This window comes from Rhyacophila brunnea, unplaced genomic scaffold (genome assembly GCF_057557595.1).
Source record: "Rhyacophila brunnea isolate RB1 unplaced genomic scaffold, BYU_Rbru_1.0 scaffold_8, whole genome shotgun sequence".
NCBI lineage: Eukaryota > Metazoa > Arthropoda > Insecta > Trichoptera > Rhyacophilidae > Rhyacophila > Rhyacophila brunnea.
This window is the reverse complement of record NW_028233350.1, coordinates 12,313,028-12,335,732: the sequence shown is the minus strand read 5'-3', so window position 1 is coordinate 12,335,732 and position 22,705 is coordinate 12,313,028. Positions and strand designations below refer to the sequence as shown.

Here is a 22,705-nt window from a genome sequence, read left to right as displayed (position 1 = left end):
AAATATTATTTTTCGTTAATAATCGAATAACCGATATATTTTATCAGTTAATGCGAGTAGTGAAATCCATAAAATATTTTTTTTTTGTGAAATTATCTCATTAGGCGTGATATAATTTATATTATGTAATATTGTACCTTTGGGATTTCCTGCGATTAGCAAAGAGACTGGAGCAATTCAATTGTCCATTGGACCGTGCTGACTTGTTGGTCAAAAGCAGTGACGTCTTTAGGCAAAGTGCCTCCTTAAAGCAGACTTACGATATGAACTCTTTTAATTGTATGTAAATTTGTTTAGTAGGTACCTGCCTACCTATTTTTCGGCTACAACATACAAGTGCAACAAAAACCTTTAAAAAAAATACATACACAAGTGTTTAGAGCATTTCCACGAAACCTACTCTCAAACATCGAAGGTCTGAGAAACTGACAGGTTTGGAGGTCCGCTGGTAACAAAAAAATATGTACGATGAAGGTTATCACGAAGAGACGCTTTACGTAGTTGAGACATGTGTTCCGGATGCTGCCAGAGAGTGCGACACTTCGTACCATTGTCGTGGCGCGCCCTCCCTCACCCTGCAGCATTGCTACAAAAGTGATCTACGCGCTGTAGGTCTGGCATGGCGTACTTATGCTTGGCCTATGCCCCATTACTGTGGCGTGACAGGGTGAAAGAAGAAGATAGACCTAATAAGTTGACCACGTGACCAACATCCATTTCTCGTTAAAAAAATCTGTTAATACAAACCTCCTCCATGGAGGCCCATATTATGATCTTTTTAGGATCGGACATGGTCAAAAAAAAGTTCTATACCATTCACCCTAATGATTTGATTTTTTTCTCGTTATTAGCCTGTGCAATACAGAAAACAAAATAGTATCCGGTTAACCGTTAGCCCGATAACCAACTAACTTAATAACAAATAAGGAAATACCCTACTATCCGGTTATCAAAATACTCCAGTATATTGGCATGCGTAGATGTAAGAACTGATAATATTATGAGTTTTGTATGATTGTAATTCAGTCATTAATGCGTCATTTCATTGGTTAAAGTCGAGTTAAAAGGTGTTTTAATGTGTTGTGCACACTCGTGGTTGTAGTAACTGGAAAATAGCATGGTGCGCGATATAATAAGATGACATTTTAATGCTTATAAGTGATGGAATATGTCGGTAAAAGCGTCCGTTTTAAAATAGTAATCTACTGCAGGAATGAATGACCAAATATACCACAGCACTTTGTCAGACAGGAGGTTTGCTTCGTTCACTACAATCACGGCGAAAAGTAAATCAAAATGGGCCGTCCTTCTGGCGTCAATGGTTTTCCACGTAAGTTGAAATAACGACAAGATTATTGTGGTGTTTGCCAATTATCCCGGAAACATGGCACCGTGGACTGGGCTCGCTATGATAACACTCTAGTCCGTGCTCGAGGCTTGGCTCGCCCATTGAACAATGAACATATTATATAGGTAAATCGGTATATAGTGGCGATCCGCAGGTGAATTATTGGATGTTTACTACAATTCCTGCTTATATATATATATATATTATGTTTCCGCAGTTTATATTACTACGCCTCCCTTTTAATAAAATCTAATCTTGGCGCCTCCACCCCCCCTTTATTTCATTAAATAATACAGACACCTTTTTAAATAGTCAACAATGTACTAATATAAAAAAGAAAAAAAAATATACAAGGTTTTACTATTTATATTATATTCATTTTTAAATTTATTTGTTTTTCATGCGCTGAATGTGCTTGTTTATTAGCACAATCAATTTCAATAGTAGTCAATCCAAATTCATCATCGTTCATTGACAAATGGATTATATCATGGACCCCACATCCTGAAGCGGGCCCCCAGGCCAGGATCTTTGGCGGGCCCACCTACCTATCGCTGAGGTTAAGGGCAGTGTGGTGGTCTAATGTGTCTATCTAATGTGTAGTGTTTCCTAAATTATACACAGGAGTTATCATCACATCAAATTGCAACGCACAACCACATTTTTTAAATATTTAATAGCTCTGCAACAAAGCAGCGCCGCAGGTGACTTTTTTCTGTTAATAAAATAATGTCAAAAGTGCATTAGCAAACTAACCAAGAACTCAGTAAATACACTTTTATTTGCTTCAATATATCTGGCGCAGAAATCATTTGAAAGTGGAAATATGGCGAACTAGTTTTATTTGTAATTTTGATTTCCAAAGCTTCAATTTTTTATGAATGCCTTCAATTTGTCTTTTTAAATGAGTAAATGAATTAGTGGTCCTTGCGTTGATTTATTCACTCATTTTTTTTTTAATTTCAACCAAATAGACTAGTTAATCAACAAAATTATCGTTCCTAAACAAATTTGCCTCAAATTTCAATATTATGATTTGACCCTTTTATTTCATTTTTTCACGGCGCGCTTCACAATAGTATAGAAGTGAGGTATTATAAAATTAGTCTCCATATTTTCAGACATGTCTGCAAACAACCTTTTATAGGACTTTTTTATGTAGTTTATAACTAGCGGCCTACTACAGCAAACTGCAAACCTGTTGGCTACATTAATTATTGTGTTAAACTTTTCGCGCCTCCCTTTGCAATACTCCGCGCCTCCCAGCTTGGAAATCGCTGCCTTAGACTATAGCTACAACTACAACAGCTGCAAGGTGCTATTGTAGTACCAATGGCGCCACTGTATACCTACCTACTGATTTACATAATACCAATTAAAGCAGTTACCTCGCGAACATTTATGGTAAAATAAGTTATGATAATTTTAATAAACATTTTAAGAGGTTGTCAACCTTTTCGTTGTGTGTATATGTCTTAATAAAACGTAAAAAGTAAAATGAAATTACATACTTATATGATTTTTGACAGGATTTAATGAGTGAGTTGAGCTGTGTTCGTATCGCACCCATGGATTCAGAGATGGGCGTTCTACCACCTACTCCAACGTTGTGCTAAAGACAAAGGATAGAAATATGTAACAAATATCTTTTTCTTTTCTTTTCACTTTCAGTTCGTGTTACCTGGGATATTATTGTCATATGGTATCATTCTGGTCATCAGAGTAGACGAGGGTTTAGATGCCTGGAAAGCCATAATAACACCGAGTCTCTTCTTTATCTCGTGGACAATGGCTGGTAGGCAATAATTCTATTTATATCTCCGTCACATGCAGTGTTACCAACTGTCGTTGGCTATAATATGCTATTTGGCAGAAAAAAGTCAAAAAAGCAAAATGTTTACCTATCAAAAAAATTTCATGCAACTAAAAAATAATGTCAGTAAAAAATTTGGTCATTCTTTAGATATCGAACATACATAATTTGTAAACATCTCATCAATATAATATATACCGCTGTATTCGCGCTAGTATGCTTTTCAAATTAAGTTACGGGCATCCTACTTAATTAATGAGATTTTAAAACTCTTACATGAAATGCTTAATAAGTTTCGCTCTCGGTTTTTGTATAATATTAAATCAAGGTGGTATCAATTAAATGCCTTAATTACTAACCGACGTCACAAATCACTCCATATTTTAAAAAAGGATTTTGGCTTATGCATGAAATGTTTTCAAATTATGTAAGTTCAATATTTTTATAGAATTTTACATTTATATAATAGTTTGTTTAGATATCGTATGTTACATTATTAATTTATTTTTAAGTTTTAGGACAAAACACCACCATGTTGATTTACATACATATCGGGAGTAATATTGTAGTTTTTAATGAGAAATTTTAATATGTTTGCGTTTCGAAAACGCTATAAACGCCAAGTGCATTTATATTCAAACTAGATAATATCTCTATTCAAAAATTCTAGATCCAGCAAAGAAAGCGCAGTTGGTAACATTGTTATCAATTATAACGATAATCAGCAATAATTGTTTATCTTAATATAACATTTATTTCATTGTATATTGTATCTCAATTTCTCCTTGGATATGTATATAAAAAATTAAATGTATTGTAGGATTATAATACTTCCAATCCAATCTTTGTTCTACGTAATTCAGAGAAAAAACTGGGTCCTCCATCAGAATCCATCTTTTTTGATAACATATTAATTTCTCATAATCTTCATAAAGCAATGATTAAATAATAATTTATTTTTATGAATCTTAACTTTCATTGTAGACTCCTGGTTTCGTGATGCTAAAGAATCGTGGGGGAGCAATATTGATATTAGAATGATATCTGCTATGGGAGTGATTATTGCATTTTCTGGATTTGCGATAGCTGGTATTTCAACATCATCAATTCTTGACCCTCTTTCCATTGGATTACTTGGAGGTAGGTCTAATTTTATTTCCAGGTATCTTTCGCATAGACAGAGTAAGTAGGTATTGACATTATTTCATGACGCTGTATGCGATTACAGTATTACGCCACGCGCTTTTTGCATGCTGGTGGTATTGCAACGGTTTTAGTTCTAAAAACGACCACGGTGATATGTTTCGATATAGAAGCCACAGTCTAGCTATGTTTAGTCCTGACTTTTACCGAAAGGGGTCACGCGTCTCTCGCTCCACTTGTGTGCGAGTCACTGCCGAGGCGTTTCAGGACCAAGAGAACCGACTGGGTACGTTTTGACCGCGAGTTTGCTGAGGGTCTGGACAGGATGGCCTCGCGCCCTCCGCCAAAGGACATACACGCTGCGGCTGAGGACCTCACGAATCTCATAATTGAAAAAGCGGAGGGCACTATCGGAAGAACGACCCCAAGACCGCCGGACCTCGCATCCTGGAGGAAGCCGAGACTGACAAGACTGAGAGACGCGATGAGGAGGTCCAGAAGGGCCTTACAAGCAGCGCGAAGATCGCTGAAGGGGCCGCCGCAGGCGGACCATCCGCTTGCGGTCACATACAGGACCACTAGACTCAAGTTCAAAAAGGCAATCAGTAAGGCTAAGAAGATGCACTGGAGGGAGTTCGTCACTGAAATGGGTGGCAATGATCCGTGGGGCCCTCCCTTCCGCGTGATGAAGCTGGGCTCACGGCCCGGAAAAGTCATGTCGGCGGTACGGCGCCCCGACGGATCGTTCACCAATAGCTCTGAAGAGTCCGTCACAGTCCTGTTGGATGCTCTTATCCCGCAGGACAACGAGTCGCTCGACATTGATAATGACCGATTTCAGCAGCTTCGCGTCTATGCGCTGCTCCCCTTAAACACTCCGCGATTCGCAGCCACTACCATGTCTGAACTAGGGATCCTTTTGCCAGCCTCCCGGCCGGCAAAGCCCCGGGCTTGACTGCATAGATAACGCGCTAGCGAGAAGGGCGTGGTCTCTTGCCTCACACGAGATCACGCAACTCTACAAAGAATGCATGAGTAGTGGCATATTCCCTGACTACCGGAAGTAGGGCCACCTGACGGTGATCCCCAAAGCCGGCAGTCGCCCTCCTTATGACCCGAAAGTGTATAGACCGATTACGCTCCTTCCCGTCTTCGGGAAGATATTGGAAAGATTGATAAACAGTAGGATTGAGTCCCACCTGTCTGTCCAATCTCGCAAAGACAATTTGGGTTTAGACCCGGAAAGTCCACCGAGGATGCGATTCGCTTTGTGATCGATTCTGTGGAGAGCTCTGGCAAGGACCTCGTTGCCGGGATTTTCTCGACATCGCGGGCGCGTTTGATACTGCGTGGTGGCCCTTGGTTCTGGCGAAGCTTCGGCTGAGACAGATCCCCGAGGACCTCTTTGCCTTGGTTCAAAGTTACTTCAGCAATAGGGAGATAACCTACGACACCGGCCCCAGTCTGATTCACAGGAGGACCACCATGGGGTGTCCCCAGGGCTCCGTCCTGGGACCCCTTTTGTGGAACATACTGTTTGACGACGTTCTGTCCCTGCCACTGCCTCCGGGCTGCACGCTCGTTGCGTACGCCGATGACCTGCTCCTGCTTGTTGGGGCGACGAGCCGACCGGCACTTGAGCACGCAGCCACGGACGCCTTGGGCAGAATCCTTAATTGGGGGTTGCTGAACAGGCTGACCTTTGCCCCGAGCAAGACGGAAGCTGTCCTCCTCAGGGGTAGTTCTCGGGTCAACATAACTCGACGGCCGCCCACGGTTCGTTTTGGCCAGACCTCAGTGCGTTTCTCCGAAAGGGTTACGTATCTGGGAGTAATTCTTGATGACAAGCTGTCTTTCGTTCACCACGCCAAGACGGCCGTCTCTAAGGCCAACTCGGCCTATCAGAGAATTGCCCGAATGGCGGGCAGTAATTGGGGACTTAAGCTTAGAGCCCTTAAGGTTGCATACGGCGCAAATTTCATGGGAATTGCCGGTTACGCCTCCAGCATTTGGCATTCCCGAGTAAACTCCTTAACTCTCGTGAGACGCGAACTACTAAGCGGGCAGCGACTTGCTCTGATCTCGCTTACCAAAGCATACTGCACAACTTCTACTGACGCGCTTGCCGTACTCGCGGGGGTGCTACCCCTCGATCTGCACGTCCAAGTCAGAGGATCGATCACCCTCTTCTTGAGGGGGATCAGTACAACACTCACCGGTGTCCATCTGACACCACCGCAGAGATCCGAGGACGTTCCTTACAGGAAGACTGTAAGTGACATTATGTACAAGACCGCATTTGCGGCATGGCACGCGAGGTGGACCGCCTCCCCCAAGGGGCGGTACACTTACCGTTTTTTTCCAGACGTATTCTGCAGGCACCAAACTAGAAGACTCCAACCTTCGCACTGGATTAGCCAGTTCCTCACCGGCCATGGCAACTTCGCCGCCAGACTCCACGAGTTTGGCTTGATAGTAGATGGGCCGGGTTGTACCTGTGGGCATGACCACCCAGATGTTGAACACATCCTCTGGGATTGCCCGCTTATGGAACTCGAACGAGCGGAGCTGTTTGCCAGGGTCCGTCCTCACACGAGTCCAATTGGTCATGGAGATCTGATAGCAACCGAGGCCAACTTTGCGGCATTCGAGAAATTTGCAGCATCGTATGGGGAACGGGATAGTCCCGACTCATGTAGACTCATCCATTTCAATTCATGACACTCAGTATGCGGGTACACAAAGCGCTTAACGTCATCGGACAGCAGAGCCAGTCCAAAAAACAAAAATTTTCTTTCTTAACTTTCTTCTTTAAGCATTATGGTACATGGTTGCAGCATCATGGGACGGAATGAGCACTTAAAATCACTTCTTTCAGACATTTTAAAGCGTCATAGAAAGCGGCCGTGCATATCCACGGCTGTGCATATATGACGGGTGGTGGTGGGCACTTTCACGTATAGTCCTGACTTTTGCGAAGTCATTTCAGTGGGTGAGCGAGCCGTAAGGAAATTACTAAAATAGGTACTTTTTTACCATGTCCGATCCTAATAAGATCATATTATGGGCATCCGCAGAGTGGAGGTTTGTATTAACAGATTTTTGTTTTTACGAGAAACTCATACAAATTAAAAAACAATATGTGTACTTACCAGACCCAGGATTCGAACCTGGGACCCATGACGCTTAAGCCGCGCGGCCTTCGTGGTTGTATTTAGTTTCGCTTAATTTTAGCTACATCCGCACTACGACATATCTTAAAATGTAAATAATAGATTCGATAGACTGACGATCTGTCAAATGTGACGAATTTTATCGTTAACATGCATAGCTCGTCGTGTGGTGATTGAACCAGCTTGCTTGGTGGAATCATAATAATTTGAAAACGGTGAATATATTAATTTATATAATTTACTATGTACCTACAGATTTTTTAAATCACTTTATCGTCTAGGTCTAGACTCTAGATATTATGTAGAACAAGTTACCCACTTACATTTTTATAAAACTGACCATTCAAAACTAGACAAATAGGTATAATAATTATTATTAGTAAGTTTGCTAGGTTTTTTAATGGTGTTACCTATTAATTGTTAGTAGAAAGACATTGTATTAAATAAAACAAAATACAATAAAATGTACTACCTGTTTATTCCACATAATTTCATAATGATCAGAAAATAATTCTTCAGTAAAGTTGACAATGTTCCATTGTAATAGATGAAACTGATCCTGATTATAATTTAACTATGTGGAATAATTACCTTCTAGATATTGCGTTTTATTTTATTACCTAACTTGATATTAAATGTTATTTAATCAATTGTATTTAACTCAATCTCATATACTATACCTAAGCACAATCAATATTGTTGATTGTTGGTCTCCAATATCATAATATGTAATATAATTTATTAGTTTTCTTATTACCTGTAATTTTTGTATATGAATATTATATAGGCATTATTTTCTTAATTTTTGTTAGCATAATTTGCAGATTGAATAAACTTGATCTGTCCACATTTCCAAAGTTCATGGTCTTAACAATATTGCATGTGATGATGCTTACTTTGCGTACCCTGCGCGTTGTCAGATAATTATTTTACTAAATCGATATTTTTACCATGTGAAATTTAAAAAACCTGATTTAGGAGCAAAAAGCAGGACAATCTAAAAACGCGTAGTTCATTATTTCTATAATGTCAATCATAAAGTACACAAAACAAGCTACAAAACTCTGTAACTATCAAAATATTAATATTAAATAATATTTTTACGACACTCACCTATTTGTACTTGACTGAAGATTTTATTTCCTGAAGAGTTTCTTTCTGCTGTTTAAGTGTATTGGTAAAAATTAGCACATGAGTATATCATGGTGAATTGGACAAGTAATTCCGATTACTCCAACTCAATGATTCTGTTTCTTGGATCTGACCATTTTAAATTAATCTAAAAGAGTATTTGTTGAATACCTAATCGAGAATTTGGCTGTCCCACGCGGAACAATCTAGTTTTGGTTAAACATCGGGACGTATGGCAACGATGCTACGCACTATATAGTGGTATTAGGTAGGTATATACAATTTATATTATAAATAAAAGTATAACATAATGATGATTCTGTTTCCGAAACTACTTGAATGTCTCGTAATATTAGTACCTTCCAGTGGCGAAAGGTGGATGTAGGCTGGTAAAATCCGACATAAATAGTCCACAATAAACTTTGTCATCCATACGTATTTGTTTTCATTGAACTAAGTCTACAATTTTATTTTACAGATGGTATTGGTTAGTTTTTTTTTAATTCAATTAAACACTGCGAAAACCAAGCCATAATAGATAATGGTCAAAAAATATTCGTTGATCTATAAAATATGTAAAATTATGCCATTAAATCATACATCATTTTGGATATTTTATAGTTAGAATATTTTTTATCTACTGTGGTTTTCTTTAGGCAGGGCTTAATGAATTTAAAAAAAATTAACCGGCAATTCAACGCTTCAATATCAAATAAATTCAACGAAAACAAATAAGTATGAATGAAAAATATGCACTATTTTATCGAATCGCCCATAACATACCAAAACTATTATGGTTTGGTTTAGGCAAGGCTTAATTGATTTTTAAAAACTAACTAACACCATCTATAAATTGTAGTCTTAGTTCAATAAAACCAAATACGAATGACTGACAAACTTTAATGTGCACTGTTTAGGTCGAATCTTAACAGCCTACCTCCACCCTTCGCCACTGGTACCTACTTACTCTTTTTTATTATTTATAAACGTTTAGCAGATAAAATTTAGCTTGTCTATTAATTTTATTGAATATGCTATACTAAGTACTTTCAAATTCATTTTCAGGTTTGGGGACCAGCCTAGTTCTATCGCAAATAGATTTTGTTCTGGCAGAAGTGTTTGAAACCAACCTTAGTCGAGTAAAATGTTTCTGCAAACTCGGACAAGCGTTCGGTCAAGTCGTAATGCCGTACATTATTATAACAGTACTAAATCACTATGGAAATAGAATTGGTTTATTGGTCATCAGCTGTGGCATCATTCAAATTCTGCCACTGGTTTTTTTCATTAAACCTGATCGTGTTACACAACCACGGAAAATGACACGATATGGATCATACGCAAGACAGTATTCTTTGTTTAATGACACAAATACTAATTTCTCAACTATAAGTAGTCCGGATAATATACAATTGGTTGACCTATCGCAAAAGACTTGGAAGAGTCCATCAGATGAAAACATTCCGAAGAATTTCGAAGATGACGAAGAGAATAATTCAACGCCCGAAGAAAACATTATAGTTATTCAGGAAGTGGTAGACAGTCGGTCAAAAAATATGAATGGTGTTGAAATTCTTCCTCAAATTGTAGAAGAGAGTGAAGCAAGTGATAGTGAAAATGATGAACAAGTAATTTACTCGCATAGTTCTTCGAGTACACCGCCTGATAAAATTGTAGACATTTCCGATCGCGCAAGACTGAACGAAGACATAAAACGTTTAAGTGTAATTAGTGATAAACTAAATGTGTTAATACAATCAACTGATGATCTTGATAACTTGAAAGATGAAAAACGAAAACCGGTGAACGATTTGGATGAAATTCGTGTGGAATCTTCTGACACTGAAAGAAATAAAACCCATTTCAACCAGAATATTAGCTGGTTTAAGAATATGAAAAATGCATCTAAGCCTGCAAGGAACAGCCGATTTTCTTTTTCTGACTGTTGCAGTTGCTCGTCGTATAAATTCTATAGACTGAAAAGAAACACGCGCAACAGTTGTGATAAATTTATTGAATCCTTCGTGGATCCTTTCTTGCTCTCTATCAAAACGTGGCAATTCTATCCTGCCCTTTTACTCAAACTGTGCTCTCTCTCAGTGCCTTTTAATGTATCGTGCCTTATTTCTTTACTAATAAGAGACATATTACCAGGCAAAACTTTAAATGAAATTGCCTTTTCTACAACTATACATGGAACAGGGTGGCTTTGTGCCTTAGTTGCACTACCGTGTATTCTTAACCGGATGTCAAAGTCGAATTTTAAATACATTTCCGCGTTTGGGATGTTAGTTGCATCAATAGGAATGTTTGGTAAGATTTTTTCTTTTTTTCTTCTTCTTATTTAGTTTGGTACCTACCTATATGGATGCATGAATACCAATCGTGACCCTAATACTATAAGGGTGTAAGTGTTTATTTTTGACAAAACAAACCAAACGATGAAAAAGTATTCTAGGCTGGCTCATTGTTACTTTTGTTTCACCAAAAATAAACACTTGTAGTTATATACTAGCGCAATATAAATAAATTCACTTCTAACTCACATGGGTAGGTACAAATTAATAACAATGCATACTTTTAAAAATGTCTACAATCACTATCTACCCAAAGTAAATTCAGTTCATTCCAGTATTTATGTAAAATAATTAGTTACGAAAAATGTTTATTTCCAATACTTACTTACCTACCAATTATTAGTTACCACGGATATATTTTAAAAATGTTCAAATTGGTTGGAAATATATTAATATTTAATGTAAATAATTGAGTTGCCTAGAGTCATAACTCCATATTCCAAAAATCGAGTTTTGAGTTATTCGCAAAAAAAACACCAGAGCACTCTTTTTGTAATAAAATAGAAGAATAGTATTAATTGAACTCCCTTGAATATTAATGAGTGAGTCTATTTACATATCTTTAAAAAATATAATATATAATACTATATAATAATAAAATATAGAATAATAAATAATAAGGCTGCAGGCACACCGCACCCTATGAGGAATAGAACTTCCCGATTGGTTAGAAAGGCCTTGATGACATAACATAACAGATTATTCATTGAAAAATGTGAGTTATGACCATGGCCTCCACAAATGGGCGGCTGACAAAGCTCCAGCTTGAGGACCCGGGCTTAGGGGGGGCCCGGCGTGGAAGGTCGACCAGTTGTGAAATAAACACACACCAGAAATTTATTATATTATTTTTAATAAATCGCCTGCGACGCTATACTACTTAATGAAATATTAATATTTAAAAATATGTAGGTAGTGTATAATTATTGGAAGTGGTTCCTGAATAATAAAAATGGCTATTTATCCAATATCAAAGGGTCGAATGCTATTTGGTTATCACAAGAAGGAGTTGCGACCAGTGGTTCATAATAATAATATGATACCGAGTGCGACAACTCAATAATTAATTCATATAGATTTATTTAAAAAATTAAATCGCTTAAATACACAGAATTTTTGGAACCATTTGGGGACACTACTGTAGAAAATCACACTGCTCTTAACATTGGCAATAGATAGAGAGCCCGCCAAACATCCTGGCCTAAGTGTCCGCTTCAGGATGTGAGGGCCATGGTTATGACACCATCAGTCAATTTTATCAACGACTTTCACATGGTTTAACGTGACTTTTGATGGCCAACTATTTTACCACGTTTTTATTAGCTCGTATTCTTGTTTTTCCGGTACAGATTTTTTCTTGTGTGTCCAGTACATTTTTTTTCTTATTTGTTCAAGATTTGTATTGGACGATTGAAGATTTTTAACTAACTTCCCGACTAGCTACACATTTGAAACTTTTAGAATATATATACACGACGACAATGCATTCTTTTAATACTTTTAGTCATTTTTAAGCAGAATTGAATTCATTTTCAGTTAATTCTGTTTTGTATGGAAAGTTATTATTGTCGGTTGCTAAGGGGGTCCTATCAACTAAATTATTAATATATAGGTGCGTTACTATGGAAATCAATATGAAATGTCAAAATGACATTTCAATATTCTATAATATTTATTCAGTATTTCTATCAAGTACATAAAAAGTTTGTATTAATACATAATAATTGTCAAGTTTATATGATTCAACAGAAAATTTAAAAACGTGTTAAACGTATATAAAAAGTTCTTTTTATCTTGTAATTTTTCTTTATATAGATTAATGCCTTTAATTAGAATCACTTGGTATATTTAACTCAAAATTAATGCAAAATGTGAGTTATGTATCTAGGCGACTCAATTACGTAAGTACAAATAATATGTATGTAAGTACCTACTTAACATATTATTATTAAATAAGTTGGTACTTAGTTAACAAAACGTTGTATTTTTCAGCTCTCGTGCATTCTACAAAAATTGAATTTATCGCATTATCTTCTGCTGCCATTGGCATTGGATATGGATTCATTTCAACGACCTGCGAAGATACTCTGAGAGATTCAATAGGATTAAGAAAGTGGACGAAGCTTCGCGGAACAATCGATTGTTTAGCAGGAGTGTGCTTGGGAACTATTACAACCGGGATTGGTTTCAAACTTGCAGCTAAAAATGATATAGAATTCTGTTTGGCCATTTACATGTGTTTGCTTATTGTATCCGGGCTTTCGTTAGTTTCTATTCCACTCGCTGCAGCAATAAGAAAATATCAAACCACAACCCAACATTGGCCACAATTACATGAATAATAGTTATTAGGCATTATGAGTATGACGAATAACAAAAATCTAATTTTATTTTCACAGCCTTGTTCACAATGAATGAATGAAAGCTTTATAATATTATACCTATTTTATTTGATAATAAAATGATTTTATATTGAATAATATACCTACCTATTATTACTTTATATTTGCTAAAATATTTTTAATCTACCGTCATAATAATGAGTTTATTAATTTTTACGATTGAATTATGGATTTTGACAATTTTTGACTAGGTACCTTGTAAAGTTGTCTTATTATTAAGGTTCAAATAGACTATATGACGATCGGGCACATATTTGCTAAGAGCGATTTAGTGTCTATGATCAAATCTATGCCATTCCGACATATTGTACATAGAATTACATATTGTATGACAGCTATGACATCGCATTTACATTCTGTGACACCCTATGACACATAACGCCAACATAAGAAACGGGTTTTTTCGGCATTTATATGACCGATCGTCATAGAGTCTATTTGAGCCATTAGTTATGTTTTAATACATGCCCGCGTTTGTACCATGCATCTGATGTACAGCACCTACATAATATTATAGTTCATATTATACCTAGTTAAAATTCTGCTATGAATAATATTATAAGCAAATAAATTATTAGTTTAATTTTAAAATACACATAAATAATTCTGAGCTATACAATAAACATGCCCGTAGGTACCAAATTTCGACTCGGCTTGTGAAACGTGGCATATATATCAGAGCCTTTATTCAAATTTTTGAGAGGTTTATAAATTATTATATTATTATTGATACGGCAATACTAGTATAGCAACTGACAACATTTTCATAACAAACATCTGTCAAAATGTATTGTTATGACGGATAGCAGAGGACGAATTAACCTAATTTAATAATAAAAAAAATAGTATTACATTAGCATCATGTCGAAAAAATGTTTAATGAGAGAGTACAAGCGATCTTTAAATGATATTAAAGACTATTCCAAACAACTTGGTATCGGTGAAGACCAATTCGAAGAAATGTTTAACGAGTGTATCAAAACATTGGAAAACGATCAGCCTATTAACAAACATGTTAGCAGATTTAACATTAGTAGAGGAATTCGTATCGCATGTGTTTTCATTTTAACTATTCTCGCTCTATATTTAATAAATATTTTCTTTGACGACAAACCGTTAAGTGTAATGCTATGCAAAATACAAGAGTTCATTTATCCTGGATTGAGATTGTTGAGAATTATGTCCATTCCAATTATTTCAACGTTTCCATCGTTAACAGGTGAGCAACGACTTAATTACCGTTCTTTTTTAATACAATTTGGTGGACATTTTCCTTTTATTCAACTACAATATTCTTTTGAATTTTTTCAGAATTATACGATGAGACTTGCCTCATTCAAAACCCACTGTTTCAAATAGACGATATGGACTGCTGGCCATGTCACTCTATAAATCAAATACACGAAATCACATCTACTTCTTTTGATCCTCAATCTTCACCTCCATTTATATTCCAGGTAAACAAAAACATAAAAAAATATATATTATTGTAATGTTGGCATGATTATTTTTTTAATTATAATATAGACACTGATTAACTGAAGACGGGTATTATTCTCTAACTGACTGCAAACCCTGTCATAACTGGAAGCTATAATACTCATTATACTGGGATTTGTGAACTCATACGACTGAATAATAGTATATGCCACAGCTAAAGAAAAATCGGCCAGAACAAAAGTCCTCAATATTATTCATTCTGCCAGCCTTCAATGGACAGTTACCACAATATACACTTATGTGTGTTTGGATTGATAACATAACAGATCAGGATGAACAAATGGTCAACCACTGTTTCTTATATATAAAAATGTCAACATACCTCTTCAGGAGGTGGCCCTGATCCAGATCGGATTAATCAAGCCAATGGTGGTTGCATGTCCACTTCTAAAATTATAAATCGCCGGTTTGAAATCCATGTCTAGCAAACATTCTTTGCAATGTATTTTTGATCCAAAACAAGAACTCAGTGGCTTAAAAGAATGGCTAACCCGATTCCTCGTAACAAAGATGAATGTTGAGATTACCTCCACTGCAGGAGGCCCATATGCTTTAATATCAAAAATGATAATTTACATCATAATATCTTGGGTTACTAGCAAAAGTTGGTCAATAATTTACGTATTTAGAGTTAACAAAAAAATTAGCATGATGCCTGATTTTAGAAGGCATGTCAAACTTCAAAATGCAATTACTCCATAACATGATTTCGTGACTTACCAACTTTTGACAGTATACCCACAATATTATGTACGTGTGTTTTAAGTATGATAACCTTTTTACTGTCTATTAAATCAGACAACTCTACCAAATATCTATATTCAAATACCTATATACCTATTTCAATAATTCGAACAAGAAATTGTAAATAGGATAGAAGTAATGTCGTATAATTCATTTTACTGGTAAATTATAGAAAAAAGCCTAATACATGGATGTATTATTTTTCTACCTAGGCCGAGCAGAAATTGGTGACATTTGCAGATCTCAAAAACGTATACGACAACAACCAAAAAGTATTTGATAAAGATGCTCCAAAGATTTTAGTAAATAGTGAAGAAACAATATTGGCAGCTGAATTCTTTAGGAAATACAATTTAACTAATGAAGTGAATACCTCCAAAAGCAGCTATTTATGGTAAAGCTAAATTTATTTATATTTTCATTTAGATGTACAATACTCTCTCAGTAATCCGCCGCCCCAAAAACCAAACAAGTGTCCAATTAGTGAAAGCGGTGGATTATAGTGCATTCATACAAAATGTGGTAAGAATTAAATCAGGTATTTCATAAAAATAGTTTTTGAGAAATTTGTACTAGCAAATTACGGTTTTATTTATAATCAAAGTATTTACTAATTTATACATACATATTAATAGACTGTTTATTAACTAAATATAGTAAATTACTTGACACAACCAGTTGTTCAGTGAGGCAGATATTCTTGAATGGCTTAATATTCCTGGCTTTCGCTGGCAAAAGCTTCATTTTGTGTCCCGGTTGCATTGGAGCACGGCATAATTGTGATGCAGTCCTTGGGCACTTTCCTCCCTGGTATATTACTTTCTTCGTGATAAACGTACGTTTTACATAGAAGTTTCCAACATATACCCGTCTCATCTGCGTTGTATACTTGTACGCAGCGGACTACTGAATTTGACAATCGAATACCGGCGAATTATAGACCTTGATTCTGTGCTTACAACTAGTAAAAATAACGGCGGATTATAGTAGTTGTCGGATAATCGAACGGCGGATTACTGAGAGTGTAGTGTATAACATTAATTTATTTGTATTGTACACGAAATTGTCGTTGAAAACCTTCTTACATATTATATGGTTTGACCTTTTGGGAGTATATACATTAATGGCGACAGAAGAAAAATGGAAATATGAAGTATGTTGTCTATAGAATGTCGCGCGCGCATCTAAAGAAATATACTGAATGCGGCATACTATGTCAGTGGCAAAGGATGAAGGTAGTCTGTTAAGATCTGACATAAATAGTGCTCACTAAACTTTGTCAGTCATACGTATTTGTTTTCATTCAACTGACTACAAATTGTGGATAATGTTAGTTAGTTTTTTAAATTCAATTAAATACTGCATAAACCAAACCATAATAGATAATAGTCAAAAATGTTCGTCTATCTATAAAACATCTAAAATTATGACATTAAGTCATACGTAATTTGACGAAGTATGACTGAAATAGTGTGCACTGCTTGTCGGATCATCCATTATGGTTTGGTTTAGACAGGGTTTAATTGGACTTTAAAAACTAACCAACACTATCAGCTGCAATTATTTAATACGACCATGTCCGATCCTAATATGATCATAATATGCTCTTACCACAGAGTGGAGGCTTTTTTGTATTAACAGATTTTGTTTTTACGAGAAATAGATGTAAGCCACTTGCTCAACCTATTAGGTCCATACTCTGACTTGTACACAAATTGAAAAACAATATATGCACTTGCCAGACCCAGGATTCAGACCTGGGACCCACGAAGCTATAGGCCGGCGCTTAAGCCGCGCAGCTATCATGGATGTAATTTATAGTCTTAGTTAAATGAAAACAAATATGTACGACTGACAAAGTTTAGTGTGCACTATTTATGTCACATCTTAACAACCTACCACGACCCTCCGACACTGCACTACATATATTTTGGTCATTATATTTGCTGAAAATTATGTAATTCAGGATCCTTAATGTCAGTGGGGGCAATGACAAAACAATTTGCTTGTGATTTTTCACATCACAGACAAGGCAAAATGACTTCAAAAACATAAGCCCTAATGTGTGCAGTGCTCTTTTATTAGATATTTTAATGGATTTTAACATGTAATCAGAAATGCTACATTAATATTGATTTATTTCAGGAGATTGAATAGAATGTTTCCTGCGCAGCTTGTACGAGCTCTATTTCCTCGGCCCAGCATTGTACCTCGCTTAGGCTTAAGCACTGAAAGATTCGTGACATTCAATGAGGCCAAAGCTGATACATACAAATTACCTGATCCAGAATGTAACTACGTTTTCGTCATACAAGGCCAAGGCGAAAGGTTAATAGAATTTAGACCGGCCAGAGAGTGCCTGCAATATTGTAACTCTGTTTCGATAAGACTTCCACCATCATTCCTATGTAAGTGTTTATATTTTAGTAACCATTATGATCATGAACCATGATATGTACCAAGTGACGCCTCAGCCGAATTGCCAAAATCTATCTATTAACCACTACCTCAAGTTCAACCCAAACAGAAAGAACATGTAATGATTCTAATTTTTTTTAATCGATTATTTTATAATTTTACATAATATTAGAAAATGAGAGATTTGAAGATCGAGGATTTATATAATTTAAGATTTATAAAGAAAATGCAATATTTGTGTTGTATTATGATCATCGGAACACATTGCAGTATATTTAACTATCACAGCTGTCAAAACACAACTATTTTACTCGTTCATTGGTTAGTAGAGGGCCGTGAATAAATCTGCCTAAATATTGATTGTCTTGCGACAGCTATAAAAATAGTAGACCTTATAATCAGAGAATAGGCAGTTCATGTATCAATAATGCGTCACGAATTTGCTGTTTTTTATTACACAGATCAACTCCCTCTACCATGCTCTTGTTTGGATCCAAAGCATGAGCAAAACAGTTTTAAAAAATAACCAACTAATATTCGTCATAAAAAACTTTAAAGCTGTTAGTATTTTTTTCTTTTAAGTTTCAACAACCATTCCACCATTGTCCGATACACATTATCCTGTCAATAAGCAATTATTTTTTTTTTTAAGTTTTACAAATAAATATATAAGTACTTACTTTATAATATTTAAAAATAATGATGACATAGCATGCGTATTTTCTTCAGTTTTTCATATTATGTTTACCAATCGATGCGCAAACGGAAACTACGAAATTCATGCATAAATATGACAAATCGCATTGTATAAAAAATTGGAGGCAAATCCTTATCAAGAATAATCACTACGTTTAATGTAAATATACAATTGCATAGGTCGGTCCTTCGAATCGGGGAATTAAAAATAAAAATATTCAATCAACAAACCTTATGAAATCAATTATCGGCAGTCATTCAAATATAATAACTGCTTGTCATTTTGCCTCAAACATAATCTCTAAAAATTGAAAACTGAAATTTGAAAAAGAAAATTGAGAATATAATATAATATTATGAAAGAAGAGTAGTTTAAATTCTTCCACAATCTCTTTCGACTAATTTGAAAGCAAGGAAAAAATTCAAAGAATAAAAAAATATCAAGAACTCAATTGTAATTTTTAAACTCTTTTAATAGAAATCTTAAAAACTATTCTTTAACACGTTGATCGCCATGGGGGTCACCGGTGACCGGCATTGGATTACGTTCAGGGGGCCATGGGGGTCACATGTGACAGGCAAAGAAGACCTGCCTTAGAGTTGTTCTACAGCGCCGGCGGGCACGCGCGCAGTGCATTTTTCGATACGCGGTGACCGGCATGGCCCTTCTGTATATTACTGCCACTTGGCCTGAAAATATGTCTTCCCAGTCACAAAATATAGGCTCACTAATGTAAAGAATGTACATAATGAAATAAATTCCTTTTTAATTGTAAATGTGTTTTTATTGATATAAAAATAAAAATTAAATAGATTATAAAAATGTAAGTTATAAAAAATATGTAAATAATAAAAAAATAGAATAACAAAAATGATTATAAGGTATGTATATGTATATTTCCAGTTTATGTGTATCCAGGTATTATACTACCCAATTTGAAAACTTTTATTCCGTATTTGTGCCTTTTCTGTTTATTATACTACGAGGGTGGGTCAATAATTCCTTAGAAAAAAGCATTAAAACAGTTTTTATTTTTGTTTTTTTTTTTTATTTCTCAACATAATCTCCTTGGAGCTCAATACACTTGGTTAGACGTTTCTCAATTTTTTTTAAACCGTCAGAAAAATAAGTTTTCGGAAGGTCCTCAAAATAAGCATTTGTCCGATCGATGACTTCTTCATTTGAAAAAAAACGTTGTCCACTTAGCCATTTTTTTAAGTTTGGGAAAAGGAAAAAGTCACTGGGGGCTAAATCTGGCGAATACGGTGGGTGGTCGACCAATTCGAACTTCAATTCTTCAATTTTAGCCATTGATCGTAAACATGTGTGAACACGGGCATTGTCCTGATGAAAGAGGATTTTTTTCCTGTTTAAATGAGGTCGTTTTTCTTCAATTTCGTTTTTTAGCTGGTCCAATAAAAATGCATAATAATCCCCTGTTATTGTTTTTCCTTTTTCCAAATAGTCAACGAAAATAATTCCACGTGCATCCCAAAATACAGTAGCCATAACCTTACCAGCTGATTTTACGGTTTTCGCCTTCTTTGGACATGGTTCGCCTTTCGCAATCCACTGCTTTGACTGTTCTTTCGTCTCGGGAGTATAGTGGTGTATCCATGTTTCATCTACAGTCACAAAGCGACGAAAAAAATTCATCCGGATTGCGTTGCATGAGCGACAGCAGGGCTTTAGAGGCCACCACCCTATTGCGTTTATTGTCGACTGTGAGCAAACGCGGCACCCATCTTGCAGAAACTTTTTTCATGCACAATTTGTCATGTAAAATAGAAATGACGCTACCTTTTGAGATCCCTGTAACCTCAATTATCTCACTCAACTTTAATCTTCGGTCACTTAACACCATATCGTGGATTTTATTGATCATTTCTGGTGTAGTCACCTCTACAGGACGTCCTGAGCGTGGTTCATCCTTTGTTGATGTACGACCACGTTTAAATTCATTTAACCAGTTATAAATAGTTGCAAGTGAAGGAGCAGATATGCCGTGAACTAAATCCAACTCATTTTTTATTTCCTTTGCTGTTAACCCTTTTATATTAAAATGTTTAATAACAGCTCTAAACTCAATTTTCTCCATTTTTGTAAACAAGCAAATTTTTTTTTTAAATGTACGAAAATAAAAAACAACAACCCGACCAATCTGATTGAAACTTCGCAGCATACTGAATCGGTAGTGACGCTGCATGAAAACAAACCGCTTACAGTACTAGTCGCGCCACCTGTCGGCTTTTCTAAGGACTTATTGACCCACCCTCGTATCTAAATCTAAATATAATTCGACCGCGAAATGGCACCATGCTCTCGTCAACACATATGGACAGGTGACCGGCGAAATGGCCGGCCCGGCGCAATAGAATAAATTAATTTGTTGGCGCCGCGACGGACACATGTGGCCGGCACATCATAAAAAACAATATTTACGTAAAAAAATCATCAAAACGAAAAAAAACATTATATTCTTTCATAACCTATCAAATAATACCTTAGAAACAAATAATCATTTTTTAACTATTTTATGTAAAACTAGTTGGCGATCAATGTGTTAAGAAAACTTTAAAAAAACTTTATTTTTCACCATGAAAAACTGCTTGGCACATTAGACAGTCGAAAAATATTATTTGGGAAATTTTGGCACGCGTATGTAAAAAGGTTCCCAAACCCTGCCCTATGGGATGGCAAAAAATAAATTTACATTGATTTTTATTTGCAGTGTGGTACAACTGGTGGTACTGGAGACCCGTGAGTCACCCGACTGATTCAAACTCTTCATCAATATCTTACATCGGATCATATTGCTGAAATATTATTGTACACATTCTGTAATCTACTTGTCAATTGTTGAATTATTATTTTTAAATCCAGGTTTAAGGGATATTAAAACCATTATGAAAATAACCATTTTTTTTATTGGAGATTGTCCTCGGTACTTTTATGCAGTACATACAAACAAGAAACACAACCAATGGGTAAAAACAAATAAAAAAAAAAAAATATGTGTGCATGAATACTATATGCATTTACACATTTTCAACAACTGATAAATCGGCATATAGTCGAAATCTAACAGAATATACATACATACATGCTAATTGCATTGCTGATTAATCTACAATTCAATAATTTTGTGGTAAATAACATTTTTGTATGTGACACGCAACTGTTTAATTCTAACATTATAGCGCCTCTACATGGATTTACTAGCACCAATAGTGTAGATTCAACTATCGCGATAATAACTGTTTAACTGTCTTGCCAATCTCATTTTTCAAGCGTAAGCGAGACGCGTTGTTGTCATTTTATGTTACTATTTGATAAGTTGTGAAAATTGGTAAACGTCAAAATGCCACTTTAGTTTATATTTTTTCCAGCAGGTTCACCACTATCATTGTACTGCGCAGGCACAGTTCCAAATATCGCATGAAAATTCAGAAGCTGCTGAACTTTTTTAATCCATGTATGCAATCTTGCAACTTGCTTTATCTTGTTATTGCCGCGAGATACGTATTGTCAGCAGTAAATCCATGCACGTGTAAACCAGTGTATTATTTTCTTTTTTCTATTGTATTTTATTATCAAATTAGAACAATATGCCCATTTCTATTAGCTGATAAACCATTTTTTGCAATAAATATATGAAAAATAAAATTTGACATATTATTAAAACACTTGTTATTGTTATTTAAGTTGTAAATTACTAAATATTGTGTGAAATTAAAGTTTTTGACCATATGGATCGGTTTTTGTAATTCGATACACCAAATGCCAATGTATAATTTTATTTTACTTATATTTATTGCAACTAACAGTTTATTGGCTAATTAAAATGGATCATGTTCTAATTTGAAAATACAATACAATGGAAAAAAGAAACTAAGATCAAAACCAACCACATCACCTTATATGAAACAACTTACTATTTAATAGACATGCAATATTTATACTATTTAGGCATGTGGCA

The 22,705-nt window shown here is 35.6% G+C and overlaps 2 protein-coding genes across 2 annotated transcripts; both read left to right on the top strand.

Annotated features, from left to right (window-relative positions):
- Positions 1-2,891: 2,891 nt before the first annotated feature.
- Positions 2,892-13,307, top strand: LOC147063926 (uncharacterized). The gene is made up of 4 exons (XM_085959114.1): positions 2,892-3,143; positions 4,146-4,301; positions 9,674-10,432; positions 12,958-13,307. Exons 1-4 carry the CDS (start codon positions 3,137-3,139, stop codon positions 13,305-13,307), a joined length of 1,272 nt encoding a protein of 423 aa, XP_085815240.1. The 5' UTR covers positions 2,892-3,136.
- An 826-nt stretch (positions 13,308-14,133) lies between these two features.
- On the top strand, positions 14,134-21,684 carry LOC147063925 (uncharacterized). Its single transcript, XM_085958846.1, has 5 exons — positions 14,134-14,586; positions 14,679-14,824; positions 15,824-16,005; positions 17,757-18,019; positions 21,458-21,684. Exons 1-5 carry the CDS (start codon positions 14,229-14,231, stop codon positions 21,544-21,546), a joined length of 1,038 nt encoding a protein of 345 aa, XP_085814972.1. The 5' UTR covers positions 14,134-14,228; the 3' UTR covers positions 21,547-21,684.
- Positions 21,685-22,705: the final 1,021 nt, after the last annotated feature.